This window comes from Panthera tigris, chromosome F3 (genome assembly GCF_018350195.1).
Source record: "Panthera tigris isolate Pti1 chromosome F3, P.tigris_Pti1_mat1.1, whole genome shotgun sequence".
NCBI lineage: Eukaryota > Metazoa > Chordata > Mammalia > Carnivora > Felidae > Panthera > Panthera tigris.
Genome location: NC_056678.1, coordinates 29,254,562 through 29,280,389, shown reverse-complemented (window position 1 = coordinate 29,280,389; position 25,828 = coordinate 29,254,562). Strand labels below are relative to the sequence as shown.

Below are 25,828 nucleotides of genomic sequence, written 5' to 3'. Positions count from 1 at the left end.
GAATAGCAAAATGTGGGACATTCCTACTGTGGCCCACAGCTTGGCATAAATCACCTTTGAGTTCAAACGCAAATATAAATTTGCAAAAGAACAAGGGGATAAATCTGAGGACAATCACCCACCCTATGAAATGATCAGGGATTCTTTTTTAGGCTCCTTTAAAAACCAGAGCTGTCAGTCTAGTCTTAAGGGAGGTCCAAGAGTTATCAAATTCAGCATTCTCAAGAATAGATTCTCTGTCTTGAATAGAGTTTAACTATGAAGGTACCTTTGTGAAATTACTTATTCTTCCTCCACTTATGATTCTCTAATTAAAAGCAGAGTCAGGAGTATCCCTCAAGAAAATAATTCTAGCAGATTTCTACATTTTATTAGAATCCTTTATATTCCAATAAAATTCTTGATAGTCATTATTACTATTAACATGGCCTCCTTGCCACTCTTAGCACTGTTTAGTAGAAATATAATGTAAGCCACATCTTCAACTTTAAATTTTCTAACAGCTACATCTAAAAAGTACAGAGAAATGAAATTAATTTTAAATTTCATTTAAAATAGTGTATTCAAAACAGTAGGCTTCCAACATGTAACTAATATAAAAATGATGAGATAGTTTAACTTTTTTTTCATACTAGATCTTCAAAATCCAATGTGTATTTTCATACTTACCACACATCTCAGTTCAAACTAGCCACACTTCAAGTATTCAATGGACACATGTGGCCAGTGGCTATCCTAGTGGACTATACAATCTTAATAACTATGCAAGGAATTGAAAGAGTTTTGGCTCAATGTATGATCACGGCTTCTAATAATTCAAGCCATCTAAAAATGAAACCAACAGATTTATAAAAGGGTCAGAGTCCCATCTTTGGAAGGGTTGTGTCAGAGTCCAGACAGCCCATGTGGTGAGAAGACTGCCATATTGAGTGCCTCCAAGTGCCAGGCTCTGTAATACTAACAACTGACAAAACTAACTCTTTTAACCCTTCCAACAACTCATGGAGGCTGCTACTTTACCATCTCCATTTACAGATGAGGAAACTGAGGCACAGAGCAGTTCCATAACTATCCAGGATTACACTGGTGATAAGCGGCAGAGGCAGGACTCAAAGTCAGGCAATTCTCACAGCCATGAAACCTGCTGCTTCTCTGTGCAATTATTTTTAAAATGTGAGAATTAGTCATAAGACACATTATGTTAACTATTCCTATCTTATCCCAGGTCAGTGATTCTCAAACTGTATTGGAAGGTAGGAAGGGCACAAGGAGCCGGGGTTCCAGATAACCATCCCCTCTGCAAACATAACAGCTCTATTTTTTCCACTTAAGTTCCACCTAACATCTCATTTGGAGAAATGGGTGACATCCATTAATCCAAACGTGTTTTAACTATATTATCAGAATTCCAATTTTCTGAGCCTTGTCATCTTATGTCTTTCCCTTAATAAAAGTTCCTTGCCAGAAATTCATACCCAATTTTTTTTCTGAACTTAAAATAATTAAAAAAAAAATTTTCCTAAGGAGTTCATTTTATTTCCCGTAGCCAGGTTATTAAGTTCACCCAGCTAGCATCTCTGTCCTTCCTGTCACCCCAATCCTCATTCTCTTTCTGCTATTTGGTTCTTTTCCGAAAATGCAAGGTGTTCATGTCAGTCACACTCTGCCTTGAAGTCCTTAGATGTCTCCCCATCTCACGGCAGCATTTTATTCTCCAAACAATTCAAAGAGGATTTTACAGAAGGCTAAAATAATTGTGAAACACTGAGTTCGACACCTTTAAAAAAAATAGCATTTATGGAGGTGTTTCCCAAAGCATTTTACTACACTCCTTTTCTGCCACTACACATGCCCAGGAATTCGAACAGTGGAGGCAGCCTGCCTGGGGTTGAGGACAAGCCTAGTCATGGCCAAAAGGTCATCCTGTGCTGTGATGGCCCCGTCTGTAACATGGAGACGGCCAGAGAAGCCACCGCACAGAGTTGAAATGAGAATCAGATGAACTGATATGGGGAGGGCACTCAGCACAGTATGTGACATTAAAAGTTGGAGATTTATTTTAATTATTCTTGTGACACATTTTAGACACAATGTCCTACAGGATCCAGTTAAAACTCCCTGGCTAGATACATCAAACCCTTCAAAAGCAGTCTCCTGCCTGCCTTTCTACACTCCTACCCTCCCTGACATGACCTCTCCACCCACCCCTCCACACACACACACACACACACACACACACACACACACACACAAACAGATCAGTGCAAAATGAACTCTGCCCTTCCCTGAAAATTCCACGTGCTTTCCTGTTTCTGTACCTCAGCACGGACTGTTCCCTTTGCTTTGTTTCTTGTTTGTCCTATTCTCTAAGCTCTAGGGTTTCTGGGATCGGGGACCCTCTCATGTTCAGCTTCCCTTAGGGCTTGATTGTATTTGCTGACCCTACGAACCAGGTCTGGGTCCTCTAAATGCCATTTGAAATGGCAGCACATCGATACATTCAAAACCAGATGTGAGCCTCATAAAGTCTACCATATGGATACATGTCATTATACATTTGTCAAAACCCACACAGTGAACACCACCAAGAGTGAACCCTAATGTAAACGATGGATCGGGGTGATGATGATGTGTTAATGTGGGGCTCATCGCCTGGAACACATGTTCCACTCTGGCGTGGGGGAGGGGATAGGAGTGGGGGGGGGTGCAGGAGGTATGTTCCACTGCGTTCCACTCGGTTTTGCCATGGAGCTAAAACAGCTTTAAAAAATAAAATCCATGTTTAAAATGACTAAATGAAGTGGCAAAACACAAATTATAATTAATGTAGATCAAGAATTAAATCAAAGTTAATTTCCTTTCCCTAAGATAAAGCTCTTAAAATGTCTAGGATACATCTACAGAACACTTCTAAATTTTTGTTTTTAATGTTTAATTATTCTTTTAAACATTTTTTTTTAATGTTTATTTATTTTTGAGAGAGAGACAAGTGCAAGCAGGGGAGGGTGAGAGACACAGGGAGACACAGAATTCAAAGCAGGCTCCAGGCTCTAAGCTGTCAGCACAAGAGCCCAACGTGGGGCTTGAACCCACGAACCATAAGATCATGATCTGAGCACAAGTCAGACGCTTAACTGACTGAGTCACCCAGGCCTCCCAATGTTTATTCTTGAGAGATAGAGAAAGACAAAGCACAAGCAGGAGAGGGGCAGAGAGAGAGGGAGACACAGAATCTGAAGAAGCTCCAGGGTCTGAGCTGTCAGCACAGAGTCTGATGTGGGGCTCGAACCCACAGACTGTGAGATCATGACCTGAGCCAAGGTTGGACACTTAACTGACTGAGCCACCCAGGCACCCCAACTACAGAATCCTTCCAACAGCAAAGCCAAATACCCACCAGATCTGAGTTCCAAGCCTTAATAAAGACTCAACATTCTGTTGTATTTTAGATAGATTTCCACTTCCTCCTCTCAAGCTCCATCAACTCTACTTGGAAAATGACCCAAATACAAAAAGAAAGTCAAGCGAGTAGAGCAGACCCTGTGTCCATCCCCTCCTCCTCCTGTTTCTGGGGAAAGAATGCACTCCCCCTCCAGGTGCGTGTGTGCAAATGAAGAACAAAGTAGGAGGTTGTGTGATCGCATCCTCTCGTTTGAAAGCAGCTATAGCATTGTTTCACAAAAGGCCATACCTTCCATGTCATCTGTCACAGAACAAAAGCATACAATCAAAAAAAAAAGAAAGTGATTTGCTCTAATGTGAATGCACCCATTTAGAGCATGTCAAAATAAAGCCAGCATTAAATGTCAACCCCACCTTCGCATTAGAAGATCAATCACACTGCAACAGACACGTGACAGCAGAACCTAGACTTCACTGCTTTGTCTTTTGTGACAACACAGTTGTGGGCTAATCTGGGTCTGACCTTTGCCCTCTCACTGAGAGAAGCAATACTCTGCTGAGAGTAATTATTACCGTCCACATCTCCAGACCCGCCTCCGCATGCACCTTAGACTCTGCCTGGGGATTCACAGAGATGCCTTCTTGGCCCCCAAGAATGGCACCTGCTTTTGCATACTTGGATCTTCAAGACTCCAGTGCCCCTGACCCTGGATGGCCTTGCTTTCTTTTCCACCTGCTGAAGTCCTGTGCATCCTTCAAGTCCCCATTCAGAGAGTGATGGCTCTGTTCATCCTTCACTGAAACTTCCTCTCCCCTCCCGGGGCCGCAGTGGTCAGCAGCACAGACTGTGTACTGCACAAGTCTAAGAGCTACTGCCTTTCCGGCCTGCACCTGCATTGCATTTTAGCATGGATTGCATTTAATCTTGTGTTGTTTTTTTTTTAAGTTTATTCATTTATTGAGAGAGAGAAAGAGAGAGAGTGGGGAGGGGCAGAGAGAGAAAGAGAATCCCGAGCAGGCTCCACACCGTCAGCGCAGAGCCTGATGAGGGGTTCAAACTCATGAACCGTGGGATCATGACCTGAGCCAAGACCGAGAGTCGGGTGCTTAACCGACTGAGCCACCCAGGCGCCCCTAGATCGCATTCAGCCTTAACTGCTTATGTAAATGCTGGATTCCCCTACTCACCCGTGCATATCTCGAAAACAAAATTACACCTTATTTATTTTCCCTCATCAAGTCCTAACACAGTGCCTGGCACATTGCAGTTGCTCAAGATTCTCTTCAATGAAAAATTTTTAAGACTCTCAAATTGGGACAGTTGTCAATATTAGATGCAGCACTATGCATTTTCCATACTGTATCTCTTTTAATATTTACAACAGTCCCATAAGATAAGTAAGGTTATCATCATTTCCACTTTATTGGTGAGAAAACCGATGCCCAGAGAAGCACGGTAACTTTTCCAAGGACACCTAACAAATGACACAACTATAATTTGAACCCAAGTCCAGGAGGCCAAAGACCGAGCCTATAACTCTTTCAGCACGTGCTCTGCTGTCTCCCAGTATATGCAAAGATTAGTTACTCCACCGTGAGTTACAGAGAATACTCAAAAGTGGAACCAGTGCGTATCTTTTGTAAACAATCTAGAACGAACATTTTCACAAGAAATTTACACCAGTCTTCTAACCAACCAACCTCCAGTATTAAGGTTTTTCCTTTATGCCCATGCACACGCATATTTTTAAATATGTATACCCCAATGTGCTACTCATAAGCCAAAAGGAACCAGCTCTCAATGGGCAAAGGCAGAAACTTTTCCATGTTTATTTTGCTGGGTCAGCTACCAAGCCACATGTAGCTGTGCGACAGGAAAGTCTCCCTATACAGGAAAAGAAACTTCAAAGGAAGCTCTGATCACAGAAACCGAAGTATAAACACGAAGACTGGCAGGAGACAGAAGGACTCAGGTGAAACTGTCCCCAAGAATACAACAGTTGGCCTGTGGAGGATGCCAAGGGGAGAAGAACTTCCCCGACCCCAATTCCTTTGTGCCTACGGAAGAAGGTGGGTCATGAGGGGTGTGGAAGACATCAAACACCATCACCTCCAGAAGGCACCACCTCCCAAACCAGCACCCTGAGGTAATGGGCAATGTGGTCACAGGGCCCAGGACAACCACAGAGCTTTTTCTGCTCCTCAAATCTCAGGGGCTTGCAGTCCCTTCTGCACTGGCAACCACTGAATTATACCACTGGCCACTCTGCCCCAGGGCTCTCAGGACGCATATGCGTGTGCAGGGTTCTCACCAAAGAATTAAGACTGGAAGACTAAGGGCTTGCTTCTTATAAAGGACATACTGCCCTAGGAGAGTTCCTTTTAAAGAGTGATAACATGACTGCCTTCATGGTCAACCCTGGCTTTGTTTAAGCCCAAAGAAGTCTAGGAATGCCTGGGTGGCTCTGTCGATTGGGCGTCCAACTTCGGTTCAGGTCATGATCTCACCGTTTGGGAGTTCAAGCCCCATATTGGGCCCTGTGCTGACAGCTCAGAGCCTAGCCTGGAGTCTGCTTGGGATTCTGTGTCTCCCTCTTCCTCTACCCTCCCCTGCTTGCGTTCTGTCTCTCTCTCTCTCAAAAATAAATAAACATTAAAAGAAAAAAAACTTTAATAAATAAAAAGACTTAAAACGCTCACAGACAGCAGAAAGAAAACGAGGGTCATGAGGAATCCTGAAACAAAATGCCCATTTTATATGTGCCCACAAAAAGCCTCGCTGGTCATGCTCACTTTAAATACTTTTTCAATTTTTTCCCCTCTTTGAAGAGGAAAATATAGAAACAAACAAAAACTAAAAGCAGCTGCATCCATCCCCTCTGTGGGCGTTTTCTCCTAGATGTTCAGCTGGAATGCCAACCTGCTCCACGGCTGTAAAGAGAGACAATGACTTTGGACGTGACACGGCCCCCCACCCCCACCCCCCGCCCAACCTCCTCATAGAAGGTAACAAAAGGGAAGCCGCCACCCCAGGCGGGGTCCTGCTTGTCACGGCATTGGAGCAGGCCTCCTGATCCACTGACGCTGTGAGATCAAGCCTATGCCAAGGACAACAGGATCCTCTTAAACAGGAGGCTGGGACTGCAAAGCACAGCGGTGCCAAGAGACAGGTGGCCAGTCCCTTGAGTGAGTTCTGGCTCAGATGCCGGCCCACACCCGCTGTTACCTCTCGCAACTCTAGCCTCTGGGCCACGGCCTCCAGGCACTCCTGCCCGGTGCTCTCCACCGACAGCGTGCACTCGATCACATTGCTGTCCAGCAGGCGGATCCGTGTGACAAAGCAGTTCTTGCTCAGGACGTTGTAGCGCCGTGTCCGACGGAGCTTCAGGCCGAAAGGCATGGCTGCGTGGCCCTCGGACGCCGCCTTCCTATCCCGGCGCCCACGCCCCTGAGATGGCCTTAGCAGCTTCGTGTCTGGGTGATGACACTACCGCACGTGCTCCTCCAGACGCCGAGAAAGGTGTCCATTCCCGGTGCGGCGCTGCGGAGGATCGCTGCGAACAGAGAAGCAGCAAGGTCATTGGCTGCAAGGGAGGCTGCGGATGCCGCGGCGTACGATCCGCACACGCGAGCACACGCCCCCGGCCGGATGGACGTCCACGTTCGAGAACCAGCAAGCTCTGCAGCCCTCAAGCCTCTTGGTGGAGCCCATGAGCTCTACCTGATCTTACAAGAGGGAGCTGATGAAATCCGTTCGACAGCGGAGTACGCGGAGGATCAGAGAGATGAGAAGACCTCACCTAAAGACGCACAAGGTGAATGGCAACGTCAGAATTCAAACCAACGTCTATGGGCCTTGAATTCCCATGCTTTTTTCACTGGACCATCCTGTCCACTCAAGAAAGCAGTAGCGGTGGAATTGGAACACTGTGGAACTTCTAAATAGATCCTCTCATTTCAACCTCATTAACAGCCTGATGGCGTAGGCTTTCTGATCCCCCCCTTTTACAGGGGAAAGAAGTGAGGCTCGATGATTTACGTGACTGGCTGATCCTGAACTTAGAATCTTATCTTGTTCCTTCTCCCTCTTTGCAACACTGCCTCCTTCTTTACCTTAACACTATTTACCTTTATTTTTATCTTAATATTTATTTTGTTATTTACTTTATACACTTAGAACGGATGATAGAAAATGAAGAGAATGCACATTTATTAAATATATTTTTTTTAATTTTTTTTTAACGTTTATTTACTTTTGGGACAGAGAGAGACAGAGCATGAACAGGGGAGGGGCAGAGAGAGAGGGAGACACAGAATCGGAAGCAGGCTCCAGGCTCTGAGCCATCAGCCCAGAGCCCGACGAGGGGCTCGAACTCACAGACCTCGAGATCGTGACCTGAGCTGAAGTCGGACGCTTAACCGACTGAGCCACCCAGGCGCCCCGAGAATGCACATTTAATGGAAGTCAGCAACTTTCTACATTTGAAGAAGTTTTAAATATATGAATCTAATGCATTTATTATCACAACTCTGTGCTCTTCTTCACCAAACAGGCAGTTAGATGTGGGGAACTGCCCTACCGTCATCTTGTTCTTTTACAAAATGCTTGACGCAAAAGTCTTGCCACCAAATTAAAGATAATTTACTTAACTAATAGTGAGATGTACTTACACCCTGACGTCCCACCAAATTCAAGGGATGACACTGCCATGGAGAACACAAGAAGAAAACAACAGCAGAAGTGGCTTTACCGTTCCACTCTCACTGGGAGTTTCTTCATCGTTATCTCCCAAAGAAGCCAGAAATGTTCAGACAACCTCTCTGTTCACCTTTCTCTTCGCCATTAAGCCCAAAAGACTATCTCTTGCTCATGTGATTGTCGTGTTAACTCCATTCCCTAAGTCAAGCAGGTCCAGCCTGACTTCACACCTTTCATCCAAAGAACTACCTCGGAGCCCCCTGACACTTAGAGGGGCAAATATGAGTAACTGTTTACAGGCATTCCTGAATTAATAAATAAAATGGCTTTAGTATTTAGAAACCACTCCCTGTCAGTACCCCAGGCCTCACAGAGGTTGTCAGGGCACAACCCTACAACAGAGCAAAACATACTCCCCAGACTCCCTCGGCCGGTCTTTGATGCCTGCCCTCTGGCACATTCCTTAGCATGACAGGTATGTTTTATGATGGCTTAAAATACACATGCTAGAGACTGTGGCTTGGTAAAACCTATTAACATTTCTAAATCACTTTGTGTTGGCAGACTGTCATGTTTACCTCTAAGGTAGACCAACCTGATGATCTCCTGATATCTGCAGAAAAGACTACACAGGGACCCACCCCAAAAAGCAAAAAAAGAAGTCACGATTCAAATACAGAACGCTGAAGAGTTGACTACTATACATTCCCTCAACTTGTTGAAGAACAAGGCAGAAGACACCAAGATTCAACTCGTATATTAACCAGGGAGCCTCAAACAGAAGAAATATTTGCTCCGTGGCCATAAGCCACACTTCTAATCCTGGGCTAGGCGCTTTACATCTGGGTGTGCCTCACCTTAAACACCTATGAAAGAATGTGGCCGGCCTGGTACACCTTTATCCCAGCCACTATTAAAAACAATCCCTGCTATATATTCCATAGGACGCCATCCAGAACACACAGTTAGTGAAATAAAAAGTACACTGCACACCAAATGCACAGATAATGTAGTTTTCATAATAAACAAAAACACATGAAGTACTGGGAAAGAACGTAAATTCCCTAAAACAATTAACCATTAGGGCCACATAGAGGTGACATTACACAGAACTCTCACTCTGTATTTTATGCATTTCTAAAGTGTTGTAACGTTTTACAGTCACCTTAGATTACTTTTGCAAATAAAGATTAGCTTAAAATGGATTAGCTACTAAAAATGGTATGTCAGAAGCAACATCTGCCAATCTGGCAGTGTATCTCCTAGAAAGTACTGATTTTTTAAGATTTTTTAAGCTATTTAAGTCTTCAATTTGCAAGAAACTTGCTAGGTAAGGTATCCACAAAAAAGTTGTAAGAAAATTGGTCTGAAAAGTCAATGTCATGACATAAAATATTGAATTGGGGGGGGGCAGAGGGGGGTGTGGTGCTCTGGAGTAAAAGAGATGTAGGACTTATAAAAACAAAATGCAATATGTGAACTTCAATCAAATCCAGGGTTAAAAAGATACCTATAAAAGACATGAGGCAATTAGGGAAATTTGAAATAGGGAACAGAAATGAGATGATATTAATGGATTACTAATAAATTTCTTGGGTTTTTTTGTTTGTTTGTTTTAGAGACAGGGAGTGCACAAGTAGTGGAGAAGAGGAGAGAGAGAGAGAGAGAGAGAGAGAGAGAGAGAGAGAGAGAGAACCTCAAGACAGGCCCTATGCTCTCAGTGCAGAGCCCAACACAGGGCTTGATCCCACCACCTTGAGATCATGACCTGAGGCGAAATCAAGAGTCGGATGCCCAATCGATGGAGCCGCCCAGGTGCCCCTCTTCTGTTATTGGTAGTAGAATTGTGCTTGTGTAAACGGAATGCTTTAGGAGATGGCAGTGGGTATATCTAGGGGTAAAAATGTCATAATATCTATAATTTACTTACAAATGGCTAAAAACCCAATGCATACATATACAGATTCAGAGTCGAACAAATATGACAAAACATTAATAGTTGTTAAATCTGGATGGTGGGCGTACAGATATTCACTGCACTGTTCTTTCAGCTTTTCTGTATACCTAAAAATGTTCGTAATCAAAGGAACAACAACAAAAAAAAAAACAAAACAAAAGGCAACCCTCAATACCGGTATTAAACATAGTCCTTACAGCTCGGGTGAAAATGCAGCTGGCTCTTTCTATGGACTTCTCTAATCCCTCCCTTTCTTTGTCTGAACTCCCACATCATTTCTGCCTATTGTAACATAGCAATCAAACTTGTGTTAATAGTATTAGCAAGGCTGACTCTAAACTCTTCCAGAACTAGAGACATGTTTTCTCCGTCTTTAACACCCACATCTTTCACCTAAATTAAAAGTTCATGGCATTTCTGCCCAGAACTCGTGTGGTTGGAGGGTTGTGCTTCTGGAAAGAATTGCCAGGCGCTCATTTAAGACACCCCTTACCTGTAGGATGGGTCACACCTAAATGATTCCAGGTAAACCATCTGTGTGACACTAATCTGTAAGAATAGGGTTAGAGGAGATGATCTCTTAGTCCCTTTCAGTTTTAACATTTTGATAGTCTATGAATTATCTGCCGTGTTTTTAAAAATGTTTATTTATGTTGAGAGAGAACACACATGCACATGTGCAGGGGAGAGGCAGAGAGAGAGAGAGAGAGAGAGAGAGAGAGAGAGAGAGTCCAAGCAGGCTCCACTCTGGGCTCTATCCCTTGAACCGTGAGATCATGACCTGAGTGGAAATCAAGAGTCTGACCCTTCACTGAGCCACCCAGGCCCCCCCTAACCGCCATGTTTAAGCTCTCAAAGAATCCATAGCACTTGTTATCATGAGTCCATCTCCTAACTATTTACAAAGGCACACAGTTCTACAATACACGTGACCCAGCACCATCTGGGTTTTAAGCCTCCTTCCTCTGCTTTGCCCTTGATAGACAGAGAGAGGGAGGATTAAGATATGCCACCAGACAGGAGCACCTGGGTGGCTCAGTGGATTAAGTGCCAGACTTCAGCTTAATGATCTCGAGGTTTGTGAGTTCGAGCCCCGAGTCGGGCTCTGTGCTGACAGCTCAGAGCCTGGAGGCTGCTTCGGATTCTGTGTCTCCCCCTCTCTCTGCCCCTCCCCCACTCACACCATGTCTCTCTCTCAAAAATAAATAAACATTAAAAAAAAAAAAAGATATGTTACCAGACGGGAAACTGGATGTGAAGTCTATCACAAACAAGTCCTCTCTGGGACTCCGACGACTTTCCCTGTGTGGCTCTCAGGGGCCACAGCATATTCACTTCATCACATGAACATTGTAAAACCTAGAACAAAATGCCAAATTCTCATAAAAAGGTCACATGCTTATGAAACTGTAGATTTTCCTGATGATACTGGATTTCCAAAAGAGCTCAAACTAGTGGGTCGTCAATTCTATTTGCCATAAGATTTGGTTTTGTTTAATGGAAAACTCTTTTAAAAACTGAAGTCACTTAAAGGATGAGTTTTATTTGTCCCCTCTTCAAGAACATATCAAGTAAATAAGAGCAAGCTGCAAATGTTGCTTCCATTCATGGAAGTTTAAGGAAACAGACTCTTTTCTTGGTTAGTACAGATAGTAAAGCCGATAGTGCTGACTCACGATGTTTTTTTTTTTTTTCAAGACAAACAGCATCTTATTCTAATTTCCAAACATCATCTGCTGATCCTCTTTTTCACAGATGTAGCTTAGTGAGAAAAGTAGCATCGGATAAAAGAGTTAGACCCCAGCCCTTTAGTGACGAGAGTCACCGGGAGTAAGAAGCAAATGTGAAGGGTGGCCTGGGTGGCTCAGTCGGTTGGGTGTCTGACTCTTGATTTCAGCTCAGGCCAGGATCTCATGGTTCATGGGACTGAGCCCCACATCGGGCTCTGCGCTGACAGTGCAGAGCCTGCTTGGGATTCTCTCTCTCTCTCCCTCTCTCTGTCCCTCTCCTACTTACTGTCTCTCTCTCAAATAAACATTAAAAAAAAAAAGAAGCGGGGCGCCTGGGTGGCTCAGTCGGTTAAGCGGCTGACTTCAGCTCAGGTCATGATCTCGCGGTCCGTGAGTTCGAGCCCTGCGTCAGGCTCTGTGCTGACAGCTCGGAGCCTGGAGCCTGTTTCAGATTCTGTGTCTCCCTCTCTCTGACCCTCCCCCGTTCATGCTTTGTCTCTCTCTGTCTCAAAAATAAAATAAATAAACGTTAAAAAAAAAAAAATTAAAAAAAAAAAAAAGAAGCAAATGTGGAAAAAAAAAAAAAAAAGGACAAGGAAAGTACCAACAACTCTGACCTCTCCAGCTCGGTGGGTCTTTGTGTGAAGGGATTGGAAGTGCATGTTAAAGGCTCCCCCGAAAGGAAGGACACCCATGTGACAGAAGGAGTGAAGTCAGGGGCACAGAAGGTCCTCTCTAAGAACCAAAGTTAGCTCAGGGAAGGGAACATGTGCACATCTTCCTGCAGGAACTGGCCTAAGTGCACACCCAGCAACTTAACCTTTCCCTGCCTCAGTTTACTCATCTGTGAAGATAATACCCACCCTGCCCATCTGTGAGAAGTAAATGAGAAAATGCTTCTGTGGAGCACTCAGTGGCTATAAAGGTCCCCTTCCTCTTCCCCCTCATACAGTAAGCCCAGTTTGCTCAAAGGATAGCAAAACAGCCGTGGAAAGGACCAGAGTACGTGACCACCTAAAGTCTTAAAAACAAAAAAACAGGCAAAGCAGAGAACACAGAGTTGAATGCAAAGCGATGACAAGTCCAAGGGCAGAACCGTGCATTGTCCCAGCACTCCACCTTGTCATCCCCAGTGTACTGTCACCTAGAGCAGAAAGGAGCCAATCATTAGAAGAAACGCTCCCATCCAGAGCCCATCCTAAGTGGGTAAGAAGGTTGCGGCCTTTTCCTTATCTTAGTCAGTAACATGCTTACAGTGTCTGGTGTGAAGCAGCTGTTCTTTTTTTCAGTGGAAATTGATTCCCAATTGCTGTGGGTCTTAGAATCCAAATGGCTGTATCTCTACAGCTGATGGCATAGCACAGTCTCCCTCACCCCAGAGAAACTCCCGTGTGTGTCTTAGCTCCCCAACAAGAATCTTTTTTTCTTTTTTTTTTTTTTAACATCTATTAATTGTTGAGAGAGAGAGACAGCACGAGTCGGGGAGGGGCAAAGAGAGAGGGAGACACAAAATCTGAAGCGGCTCCAGGCTCTGAGCTGTCAGCACAGGGTCTGATGCGGGGCTCGAACCCACGAACCGTGAGATCATGACCTGAGCCGAAGTAGGACGTTTAACCGACTGAGCCACCCAGGCGTCCCCACCACAAGAATTTTGAAGGGAGAGAGCTATGTCAGGTTTAGATTTGTAGTCGCCTTTGGATGTGGCAGGGCGCTAAATAAATATTTGTCATTATGATGAAAGAAAGAATGAGTTCTGAAAGGGTTGAGTTTTTGAGGCCAAGGTAGGGCAGGGGCCTCCAGGTGACCTCAGTGGCACCTAAGGAATTTGGAGCCTTAGACAGATCTGACTTGTGAGGGTGTGAGAGAGGCTAAAAAGTGCAGAGAAGAGGGATGAGAAGTTATTCAGCTCACTGGTGCTCTTTGGGGGTAAAAAACTGAACCCACACTTCTATAAGAACATTCCCACCCAAGCCTGTCTTTTCCAGCCCTTGATGTGTCTTAGACTGGGCGTGGTCTCAAAGACCAGAGAGATGCTACATCCCATGGAAGTTCTTTGCCAAAACAACAAGGGAATTCTTGATGTGATAAAGAATCCCAGTGTGCCCACGATTGCCGAAAGCAATTTGTAGGGATATTTGCTCTGTAAACACACTTTAAGGGCCTTTCATAGAATAAGTTACAGCAGAAGAGGACAGGACATACAGAAAAGCTTCAAAGTCACTTCTAAAACTCATTCCTGACCGATCAGCTTCCTAAGAAGATCTAATATGTAAGTTTCCATCTTCTAACAATCAGCTGTGGATTTCCAGCACCTTGTACTTTCTTTTTTCCCCCTAAACATATCAACAAAACACCTGCCAAATGTAAAACACAGAGCAAAGCCAGCTTTCTCATAGAAAAGTCAGTCGGCTGATCTAATAAATTTTAAATATGATGAGTAAGAAGTGGAGAGACCTTTCATAATATCAACCAAAGACAGCTTAATCCCCTTTACTAAATTACCTGTACTAAATTTATTTAGGGAAAAGACAGGAATTAAAATCCAAATCTTAAACGCGGTCATCTTTTTATTTCCCACGTTATATTATGTACGCTTACTTCTGAAATCTGAACATAAGTTCTGAAATCACGAACATAAGCTAACTGCTGTTCCACTGCATTCTATATTTACTAACAGTCTCTGGCATTTTTCCAGCATTCCATATTACTACAACTCCCAAGCACACCTCACAGAACTATGTAACCCTGGTCTGGGTGTGAGAAAGGAAAAAATGATGCAATGAGTCCATCCTGTGTATAAACACGCATGAGGCACAGCTCAGTTTTAAAAAGTACTATGTCATTTTTCTGAGGAGAGTTTTAAAAAGGGGTAGAAGGGCATGGGGGAAAAAGAGTATGGGAAAATGGGAAATGCTTTCTCCGATTCCCCCTTAAAGACCGGCAGAGAGGAAGGTAGTTCGTTTTGGTGAAAATTAGAGTTAGTTCCTTCTATAAATGTTAGTGCTACAGAATACCCAGATTACATCCATACATTGCATTATTCGAAGCCAAGCAAAATTTTGTGCGAGGTTTACAACACAAGCCCCTAACTTTTAGCTGCTAAATAACTACAAAAACAAATGCAGAATGTCCACGTTTTTTAATTTCTTCCTTTTCCTCCCGCTAACTCAACTTCAAACATTCAGTGGTGGGATGGAGAGAAATTTGTCCAAATCTGGAGCTGCACTGCAAGTCAGAACAAAGATTCCTGCTACAGGACCCCATCACAGTGGTACCTCACCTCCACGAAAAATGGCTACATAGCAACTACATGTGTGCAGAATGTCTCCGAAAACCAGGAAATGGAGGCAAACATCCTCTGAGCAATCATATATCACGAAATCCTTATTAATGGTCTGCTCAGGAAACAAACAAACAAACACAAACCACCCTCACAGTGCATTTACTCTGACTTTATATACCTTACATACCTTGCTCCTTAGCCCTTAGCAGACTGAAAGGAGATAAAGAAAAGTATGCTGGCAGGGAACAGAGAGGCAATGAGGGAGGCAGACTATAAAATTAAGCATTCCACAGCATGGAAGATAGTATCGAAAGTACCCTGTGGTAAATATGGATGACGGAATAACACCCAGCATATTTTGCTTAAGATGGCAGTAAAGAAATATGCTTGTAAACACAGTGTAACTTGTAAACTTGTAAACTCCCATCCATAGTGGTTAAAAATAACCAAAAAAAAAAAAAAAAGTGGTTCTTGAGTGGTAAAGCTTCTATTACCTGGAATCCCAACTCCCCCACCCCAAGCAGTGGTTCTCTGTTGTTTACTCCTGCTCTAATACTCAGAGCAAAGCAGTTTGGTGAAGAATCAAAGGCTGCATTTTCGACTGTTGGGGGGAGGGCAATGGTCTGTGAGGACCAGCAGTTTGAAAAAGCCCCCCACAGGTAATCGCTGAAAAAAAATCATTACCCCATCCCCCACTTTGAGGATCACCGCCCTGAGGTCTCTAGAGAGACGTGATCTTCCCACAGGAAGGATCTCAAAACATGAAAGCTTTCATTATTGACTTCACTGAGACTCTTAAGGCATTCAAAGCACATCTTGAATATTTTATAGATAAAATAATATGTTGTCTGGAATTTACTCAAAAATAACAGGACTGGGGTGGGTGTGGGGGGGCGTCTGAGCGGCTCAGTGGGTTAAGCATCTGACTTCGGCTCAGGTCATAACCTCATGGTTCGTGAGTTCAAGCCCCGCATCGGGCTCGCTGCAGTCAGTACAGAGCCCACTTTGGATCCTCGGTCCCCTTCTCCCTTTCTGAACCCACCCCCCGCTTGCACTGTCTCTCTCAAAATAAATAAATAAACTTAAAAAAATAATAATGGGAAGGGGACACTGCGGGGGTCCGGATAAAGCAACATTGGCCATGTAGTTGCCAGCTGCGGTTGGTGGCAGACAAGGCTCATACCTTTCCTTATGGTTTTGTATGCGCTTGAAATTTCCCACATTAAAAAGTTGTTTCTTCTTTCTTTCTTTCTTTCTTTTTCTAATAAAGAAGTCTTTCTTAAATGGCACTTCGTAAAGCAACCTGGCAAAAATCCTCCACTCTGTGGAGCTATGTTACAGAGAAAGGGGGTCAGAATTCTTCCTCCATGTAACCCCTCCTGCCCCTCCAAAAGAAAACTTACTTTTAACTAGATCAAATTGAGAGTGAGCATTTCTCATTTCATTGTTAAAAGAGGGCAATAAAAATTCTTTTTGCAGGGAAAGTTGACAGGCTGGATAAAAGTACAAAGAACAACCAATGGGCAGAGGGGAAGGGATTCCTCCTGCCCAACCTGCTTAATCGACTGTATCAGAGCACCTGACTCCGGCTTACTTCTCTGATGAGCTTTCTCTGTCTATTCACGCCAGGAATGCTTTGTCCTACGAGACTCCACCCTTCTTTGAGAGACAGTAGAATCTGCAACTCTCCAAATCCAGTTCTTTCTGGTGTCAGTGTCTACACCCACAGTGATGTGCGTCCTGGAATGTCACAGCTAATCATAGCCGGGAAGAAGAATGGGAGAGTCCCGTGAGTGTTGGAACACCAAGAAGGCAATAGCGAGCACCTCCATTTTTAAAGCAGATACGATGACAGAGGCATTTTCCTGAGCATTATCTCCAATGGTCTTATGAGACGGTGATTCCTAATGCCCCCATTTTTACAGACGACAGCACCAACTCTGGAGAGGTTAAGACCTTGCCCAAGATCACACAGTTACTAAGGATACCACCTGACCCCACGTTCTTACTCAATGAACCATGTTAAAATACCCAGAAAGGGGGTAGGAAACGACCTGGTGATATGAAAATAACAATGACAACAGCAAACAACCACATTCTATAAGGAAGGCTTCAATATGCCATCTGCCGTCTACCTTTGCTCAGCCCAAGTAGACTCGATCCAGATACGGCAGAAATGGATCCTGAGGCCAGTGACTCAGTTTCAGTCCCAGGATGTTCTATCCAGACGGCATGGCAGCAGAATCAGGGTCTTATCCCTGCCACAGCACCCCATACCTCCTCCCCCCGACCCAGTGCCTCTTACCTAGACAACTTTCCTTCTACGGTTCCAGTGTGTGCAGCAGAGAGGGATAATCCCAGCACATCAATACAAGCTCTTCAAAAACTAATTTGAAAAACACAGTTACAAGAGCAACCGGAGAGGTTTTCCAGCCTGTTCATATGACTTACTCGTCAAAACGAAAGAAATTCGCTGAAGGTAAACATACTTCCAACCTGCTTCATTCACCCTCCTCTGGGATGTGCACCCTAACGGGGACAGAGCTGACCAAGAGAGGGGTTCTTTGTGAAAGGCTGTTACAAGTGACCTCCCTTAGCAAAGTTTTCCACACCTCCCTCTCGCGTTTCCTTCCTGTCCATGCCTGAATTCCCTCAACTCCCCTTGCATGTCCAGAACTTTCGGATGGGAGGACTCACCCGTGTCACTTCCTATCCAAACAGAAGCAGCAGCCACGCAATCTCTGCCAACTCTCTTCAAAGGGGTCTATGCAGCCAGTGCCCAGCTTCCCTGGGTACGTCGCCATGTTCCTTGGTCTCTCTGGCCCCATCAGTGAGCCTCACCCTGATGTGGAGCGATTTCCCTGCATCAGCCACTTACAGGCTGTATAACCATAGCTCAGAGGCTGCCTCCCTTTCTGCATTTATACTATGGGGGTGGTAACAATACCCACCAGGTGCAGCTGCGGGACTACACCCGTTGGTAACATATCAAGGGCTGGCACGGAGTCTGGCACATGGTGAGCACTATTTGTATGTTTGCAGTCACTGTCCTTGTTATTGTTGCTGTTTCACTGAATACTGCAGGAAGCCCAAGGAAACACAGACTGCCAACGTTCGCAAGTGTATGAATCGCTTTCCAACAAGCCAACGTTTGTAGAATTTCAAAAGCTAAGGCTATTTATCATAAGGGGGCGAAGCATGAATACAAGACCCCTAGGTCTCACTGACTGGGAACCACGGACAGGATGCACAGTGGGCTCCAGAGACTGGGACCAAGTCAGTGAGTCAGGAATACAACCCAGCGGGTTCTGAAGCCTTAACGATGCAATCACTTCCCCGGAGCCAAGTAGCTGAATCAGAGGGGGGAAAGAATGGCAACAGGTAGGAGCCAGCGTCAGCTGCTACCGAGTTGCGTGCTCCCCACTGCTGTAAGCAACTGTCAATCACTGATGGGAGAAAACGAAGCTTCTAAACAGCGATGCCCATGCTACCGGCTGGCACCTACGCGATAAACAGACAAGCACACGTGCACAAACACGCGCAGGACGCCTATTGTAATTGTCCTTTCTTCCCTCGGTCCCCTGCCTATGAGACCCCCACACACAACCCAAGTGGGTTCTTGGAAAAAACTCGTGCTGTACATTAAGTAGCCCTCAGTGACATGACAGAGAAAAGCACCTGTTGCCAGCACGGTCACTTGGCTGTCATAAAAACACTGTTAGCATGCTGACATTCCCGCTACCGTTAGTGACCTCAGACCTGAAGACGTGCTCAGTGGCCTGCATCAGCACTGAGCAAGCCGGGGCCTCTGGAGACACTGCTGCCCGTGGGGAGGGCTCTCCCCCTGGGCAGGGGATGACTGCAGCCCGGTAGGGGGTGGGCGGAGGAGGGAACAGGAGCGAAAACGTCAAGTGCTTCGGTTCCCGGGTCGGACTCTTCGTTCTTAAAAGCTGAGAAACTTAAATTTGTACAATATCTCACAAAGCCATATCTAATAAATACGGCGAGTGCTACGCAGGGTAAACGTAATTCAAGAGGCTCCCTTTGCTCTCTTGATTTACACCTATGTTTCAGAATATTAAGGATTTCAAATCTCCCTGCAAACAAACCCTGTCTGCCGAAATCTTGGTACATAAGCAAAAATATCGCTGGGAAAAGAAAATGCGTATCTATCCTTCAACTAGATGGTGAGAAGCCAGGAACCAACAACGCTTTTACAGCTTTTATCACCCCAAATCCCTCTGCACTATAATTAACGCACACTCTAACTCAGCAATGCCACTTTAAAAGCAATGGATCTTAAGGATCTCGTATAAGGATGGGGCAGTAAACATCATCTGTAGTAGAGGGTGGGGGCCTAAAAACGAGCTGCATATCTATGACGGAATTACGTTTGAATGCACTCTGGCATAGCCACACGATTTAGGGCATTATGCTGTTATTAAAAATCAGCTCAATCTTTAGCTATGAACTCAGAGCAACAACCGTCAAAAATTCTGTAACTACCAGCTTGTTGGAAAAGCTGCAGAGTAAGGCATGCAGACCCAAAGCGAAGCCAGTCATCTTGCATGTGTTTGTGCCTACACGAGCTTGGAGAAAGGATGGAACAGAGGGATAAAAGGTAGAGCACTACATCTACTTTGTCAATATGCAATCTTTGGAGTATTAACACTGTGTTAAACAAAAACCTATTATTTAAAAAATTTTTTTAAGATTTATTTATTTTTGAGAGAGAGAGAGAGACAGAGAGAGAGAGAAAGAGACAGAGCATGAACAGGGGAGGGGCAGAGAGAGAGGAAGACACAGAATCTGAAGCAGGCTCCAGGCTCTGAGCTGTCAGCACAGAGCCCGATGCGGGGCTCGAACCCACGAACCGTGAGATCATGACCTGAGCTGAAGTCGGACACTTAACTGACTGAGCCACCCAGGTGCCCCAAGAACTATTATTTTAAATACTGCTTCTCCTAAATACTAGATATAAAAACATTGAGGAGAAGTCTTCCTTCAGTATTATATCAGTCATCACTGACCATTTCAGCTCTAAGATCATCTGAGTGGTTGCTATGTGTCAGAATTATGCTAGACTATTGCACGCACTGTATCATCTAACCCTCACAATCCCAGCTTACGGATAAGGAAACAGACTACATAACCTGGCCAAAGTTCCAAAGCAAGCAGGTGGCAGAGATGGGCTCCAAAGCCCAGTTTTTACAATTAGATGATACACATAGTAAAATACACATTGATCATATATGCTCCCTTCATAAATAACAATGCTTAGAACACAAATCTCATTAACCATATTGCTTTTAGCACCACATAAATCATACCTTGACTAAGAGAAAAAGCAAAAATTAAAAAAAAAATCACTTGAGATCAAGCATTCCTTTTCCAAATTGGAATTAAAACTACTTAAACCCTGGAGCGCCTGGGTGGCTCAGCTGGTGAAGCGTCAGACTTCAGCTCAGGTCAAGATCTCATGGTTTTTGAGTTCAAGCCCCGAACTGGGCCCTGTGCTGACAGCTCAGGGCCTGGAGTCTGCTTCAAATTCTGTGTCTCTCCCTCTCTCAGCCCCCTCCCCCGCTCATGCTCTGTCTCTCTCTCTCTCTCTCTCAAAAATAAACAAACATTGATAAAAAAAAAAAAAAAGCCACTTAAACCCTGGGACTTCCCTGAGTTTCCATTCTTTTGAATTATTAAGCCTAGAGAGGCCATTCTTCTTTTTTCTTTTTTTTAGAGTTTATTTATTTGAGAGAAAGAGAGAGAGAACAAATAGCAGAGAGGCAGAGAGAGAGGGTGAGAGAGAATCCCCAAGCAAGCTCCACACTGTCAAAGCAGAGCCCAACTTGTGGTTCAATCCACTGAACCCACAAAATCATGACCTGAGCTGAAATCAACAGACACTCAACCGACTGAGCCACCCAGGTGCCCCTCCTTTTCTACTTTAACTAAAAATTTTAATCGTCTTTACTGAATTGAAAATTATAGGAAACAATGAGGAAAAAACAAAAATCACCCCAAATGTCACCACCTAGACATGACCAATTTAAAAATTTTGCATATTTTATCCCATTCTTTTAAGTATATTTTAAATTTGTTGACATAGCTGGGATTATACTACGGTGTTTGAGATCTTTCATTCTTTCTGATTACTACTTATTACTTTCCCATATTACTGAAACTTATCCAAAAACAAGTTTAAACTATTGCATAGTATTCTACAGTACAGACTGACATTTATCTAACTGTTCCCCGTTGCTGACATGTTAGTTTGGTTCTGATTTTTGCTATTGTTCAAAAAGATTTGCCTATATCTCTAATTCTCTCTTTAAGATAGATTCTTTTTTAACATTAAAAAAAATTGTTAACGTTTATTTATTTTTGAGAGACAGAGAGAGACAGAGCATGAGCAGGGGAGAGGCAGAGAGAGGGGGAGACACAGAATCTGAAGCAGGTTCCAGGCTCTGAGCTGTCAGTGCAGAGCCCCATGCGGGGCTTGAACTCACGAACCGTGAGATCATGACCTGAGCTGAAGTAGGACGCTTCACCGACTGAGCCACCCAGGTGCCCCCTTTTTAAATATTTTTTAAGTTTATTTATTTATTTTGAGAGAGAGAGAAAGAGAGCACACAAGAGCACAAGTGGGAGAGGGGCAGAGAGAGGGAGGGAAAGAGAGAATCCCAAGCAGGCTCCGTACTATGTGCACAGAGCCCAACACAGGGCTCAAAATCACTAACCGTGAGATCGATCACGACCTGAGCCTAAATCAAGAGTCGGACACCTAATCAATTGAGCCACCAGGCACCCCTCTCTTTAGCATAGATTCTTAAGGAGGAATGCTCCCAAGTCAAAACCTGTAAGTTTTAAAAATCTCTTACTACGTACAGCTAAACTGATTCCCAAAGGACTGTCAAATGCAGAAGCTATGGTAAGTCACTATGATTTCCATTTCTTTACCTGCAAAATGCTCAAAATGATGTGTTTTCTTAAGTACTCCGCTGAAAAGCTGCATAACGTAGAACAGAAAGGAATCAAACTTGGAGTCAAAAGGACCAAGATCAGGTTACAGCTTTCTTTTTTCTTATTGGGTCACCTTAAGCATGGTTCCTCAGCAAGGCAGAAGCGCTTTAGGAAAGGAAAATTTCAACCCAAAAAGGATATATCGAAGTCCTAATGCGAGAGCAGGTCTGCGTGGCAGAATGGCCCCCCAAATCCAGTCTGCAATGAACAGGATCCTTTCTCTCGTTAGCTCCAGTGCTATGTCACCATGCCACAACTTCAGGAGCAGCAGTTCTGAGGACAGCTTTTGAGAAATACCACACACTGTCCTCCGTCAGGCAGCAACTATGGAAATTACTTGGCCCGAACATCAAATGACTGTACTTCCTTATATTTATATACCATTTCCTCAAAAACTACTATTCGCTCAGCCCAGACTACTGATTGTGGGAAATCCCAAAGAACAAGTAAAGACACCCTCTCTGCCTACCAAATGGTAGGACATGCTCGGCAAGGATAAAAACAGAGTGTCACATACACTGGGCAGCTGGGAAGAGATTCGTCCAGACAGAGGCAAGGACGAGAAGAGACAAGGAGTGGATGCAAATTCACACCGACCATCTGGAGACCGTTCTTGGGTTCCGGATAATCTGCAGAAGGTAGAAGGGGAGGTAGCAAAGGTCCGCAGCTTAAGTAGAAAAAAAGAAGAGAAGTTGCCTGGGTGGTTTGGTCAGTTGGGCATTTGACTCCTGACTTTGGCTCAGGTCATGATCTCATGGTCATGGGATACAGCCCCGAGCCCCTCATCGGGATCTGTGCTGACAGTGCAGAGCCTGCTTGGGACTGTCTCTCTCCCTCTCCGTCTCTCCCTCCCCTCTCCTCTTCCTCAAAAAATAAAAAGAAGAGCTTCCAGTGTGGAGAGATTTTCACTTGAGATTTATGTCCGCGCTCATTTTATTCTATATAAATGCAATATTTGAAGCAAAAGCAATGCAAATTCAGCACAAGAATAAAAATTAAGACATTGTGATTTTTTTTAATTAATGTTTATTTATTTTTGAGAGAAAGAGGGAGACAGAGAATCTGAAGCAGATTTCAAGCTCTGAGCTGTCAGCACAGAGCCCAACGTGGGGCTCAAAATCATGAACCGTAAGATCATGACCTGAGCCGAAGTTGGATGCTTAACCAACTGAGCCACCCAGGTGCCCCCAAAATATTCTCTTTATCTTACTATTACATATGATTTTTTTTAACTGTTGCATTTACGCAAACACTGGAGCCATAGTCCTTAGTCTTCGAGAGCACGGCTTCCTGTAAGTCAGATTGGTAAATGAGGATTCTGATATAGGAACTAAAGTAGACAAGTAGTAAAAAAACGAAGATTTCATTCCAGTACCTGTGCCTGGACCCTCTCAAGGAAGAGTGAACTAATTTGGAAAAAAAAAATGTAATGGCAGTGAGTCATTTATACACTAAGTTAGAACTTTATTTTTTTTCTTAGGTTTACTCCTTTATTTTGAGAGAGACAGAGTGTGAGCAGGGGAGGGGTAGACAGAGAGAGAGAATCCCAAGCAGGCTCCACACCAGCAGCACAGAGCCCAACAGGCGGCTCGATCCCGAGAACCATGAGATCGTGACCTGAGCTGAAATTAAGAGTTGGATGCTTAACTGACTGACCCACCCAGGCGCCCCTAATTTAGAACTTTTAGATTGTGGGTGAACACATGGAATAAAAATACTCAAGATGGTCATACCTTAATAGCTTATTCCAGTAACAATCTTTACCATGTTGAAATTTCTTCTTTGTAAAATATACTTAAATCTCTATTCATAATTGTATCTATTTCCTCCTTGAAGTCTTTCATCCTGAAAAGGGCAACTGGGAACCATCATCCCCACATCACACCTTCATATATTTAACACTCTTATTATGACACTCATTGCCTCAGATTCCCCAACATAAATATTCCTACCTTTCTTGCCTTCTCTTTTTAGGGACTAGTTAATTGCCCTGCAATCATCTATCTCTGTGGTTCCCTATTCACTCTAAATCCTTCTTGTTTTCTTTTTGTTGCAGAACAAAACTGAGACAAGTTGCATTTACAACCTAACTCATGGAGATGGGCTTCATGTTCGGCAGAAAACACAGAGCACACATGTTGGATTTGCCCATGAAATCCTTCCTTAAACAAAAAGATCTCTCACTGGAGAAGACACCACAAGAAAAGCTAACTGTGCTCTCGTCTATGTCAGATAATGAAGACTATGACAAAGGACAAAGAATGTCTGAAGAGGGTCTAGAACACTTAGGTTTAATTCTTTGCTCTGTCTGGTTACCTGAATCCAGTCAATAGCTAGAAAGCTAGAGCTGGAGGGGATGCCTGGGTGGCTCAGTTCTTTAAGCATCCCACTCTTCATTTTGGCTCAGGTCATGATCTCTGATCTTGTGGTCGTGGCATCGAGCCCTAAGTGGGCTCTGTGCTGAGTGTGGAGCCTGATTCTCTCTCCCCCTCTCTCTGCCTCGCCCCCACTTGCTGGCTCACTCTCTCTCAAAATATATAAGTAAACATTAAAAAAAAAAAGGGCTAGAAGTTGAAAGATAATTGGGTTTCAGTGGTGAAACAAAGATGTTTTCCCAACTGAAAAATCACTTCAAATCCTGGAGAGGAATACGACACACACATTACAAGCTCCGTGTCTGATGAACAAGGGGATGTCAGAAACCCCACACCAAAAAAATACAAATACAGAAGGGAAAAATCTGGGAGAGTAAGCCAGGCAGGCCCTCTGGAAGCTTAACTTTGAGAGGCACACGGGGCCAGGTGTGGGTTTCGTTTTGTGAGGTGTCTCATTTTTGCCAAGTGTGTAGGTTGTGAGTAGGGAAGGATGTGAAAGCCGGGGAACTATTGGAACGACTTGATAAGGACATGTTCCTCCTCCCTGGCCAGATGGCACAGGAAGTGAGAGGGCTCCAGGAGGGAGGTGTCCGGATGGAAAGAGAGAAGGGGGCAGGGGTGAAATACCGTGACACGACTGGCTCACGTGCAAAGTTGTGCACAAGGAGTTCTTTAAAGCAGTTGGAGGTATGCGGAGATGTTTAAAGAAAACCAAGCAAGTGAAAAGGTGAAACATTTACAAACTCAAGAGAAAACAATGTGTTCAAGAAAGAAACCCCGATCCACATACCACACCTGGCTAAGCTGTACACATTATCTGCATCGTTATACTGAACGGAAAAGGCACTGAACTGAGTCTAACCAGAGCATTTGCGCTGCTCTTCTGGAATGATGGCGGTAAGGGTGATGGGGTATCAGTGAGCCTCAGTCCTTACCTGCCGCTGCCACTGTCACCACCATTGTCCTACCTAACATTACTGAGCACTTACCAGGTTTCATGTTTTTCATGCTAAGCCCTTTAAGTGGGCCTTGTGTCTCTCCCAGGAGTCTGCCACAGAACAAAAAGCATCATGAAGGCTCCCAGACGGAGCAAAGAGGGGTTTCTCTAGCAAGGAAAGCCTCCTTTTAATGCCCTGCAGTCAGCCTTTGGAATTGTTTCAGCAAGGAGAGAAGGAGCGTCCTGCCCGATTTCAGGAAGTCCATGACAACTGCCAGGAGCAAGTCCTTATTAGATAAGAATAGAAGAATAAAGAAGGGCCAATGGACACTGAGCTAGGAGAAGTGCACCTGAAGAGGAATGCAAAATACAACTGACCTAGACCTCCAGCTCCCCACCCCCACCACGCAAATAATACAGAAGGT

General features: G+C 44.3%; 1 protein-coding gene across 2 annotated transcripts in view; it reads right to left on the bottom strand.

Moving 5' to 3' along the window:
• PTPN14 (protein tyrosine phosphatase non-receptor type 14) overlaps positions 1-25,828 on the bottom strand; it is a 178,395-nt gene that overhangs the window by 99,949 nt on the left and 52,618 nt on the right. The window contains exon 2 of one of the 2 annotated variants that reach the window (XM_042975699.1): positions 6,629-6,956. The exons of the other annotated variant lie outside the window; for it this stretch is intronic. Within the exon in view, the coding sequence (XP_042831633.1) occupies positions 6,629-6,802 (174 nt within the window). The 5' untranslated portion in view covers positions 6,803-6,956. The remainder of the gene's footprint in view (positions 1-6,628; positions 6,957-25,828) is intronic. 2 annotated transcript variants of the gene reach the window in all.